Genomic DNA, 525 nt, shown 5'->3' on the forward strand with positions numbered 1-525 from the left:
ATGAAGAACTATCTGGATAAGAATAGGAGAAAATACAAGGAGAAGAGGACAAACTATTTGGATGAGAAAGAACACACAACATGGACAAGAAGATGTAAAACAAACTACATAGACAAGACGAGGACGAACTATCTGGACAATGACAAGAAGAGGAAGAACTACCTGGACAAGAGGAGGAAGAACTCTCTGGACAAGAAGAGGACGAACTACCAGGACAAGAAGAGGACGAACTACCAGGACAAGAAGAGATTGAACTATCTAGACAAGAAGAGGACAAACTACCTGAATAAGAAGAGGACAAACTTCCAGGACAAGAAAAGGACGAACTATCTGGACAAGAGGGGGACAAACTATCTGGACAAAAAGAGGACGAAATACCAGGACAAGAGGGGGAAGAACTATCTGGACAAAAAGAAGAGGAACTACCGGAACAAGAAGAGGACGAACTACCAGGAAAAAAAGAGAACGAACTACCTGGACAAGAAGAGGACGAACTTCAAGGACACGACGAGGACGAACTACTAG

The 525-nt window shown here is 42.9% G+C and overlaps 1 protein-coding gene across 1 annotated transcript; it reads left to right on the forward strand.

Annotated features, from left to right (window-relative positions):
* LOC111699797 (luc7-like protein 3) lies at window positions 1–525 on the forward strand. Its single transcript, XM_023470529.1, has one exon. The coding sequence runs from the start codon at window positions 1–3 to the stop codon at window positions 523–525; it is 525 nt and encodes a 174-aa protein (XP_023326297.1).

Source organism: Eurytemora carolleeae, unplaced genomic scaffold, assembly GCF_000591075.1.
Source record: "Eurytemora carolleeae unplaced genomic scaffold, Eaff_2.0 scaffold61, whole genome shotgun sequence".
Taxonomy (NCBI): Eukaryota; Metazoa; Arthropoda; class Copepoda; order Calanoida; family Temoridae; genus Eurytemora; species Eurytemora carolleeae.

Excerpts from the sequence above, each read along its gene's own strand:
- LOC111699797 (XM_023470529.1), top strand. The coding sequence starts at position 1 with ATGAAGAACTATCTGGATAAGAATAGGAGAAAATACAAGGAGAAGAGG.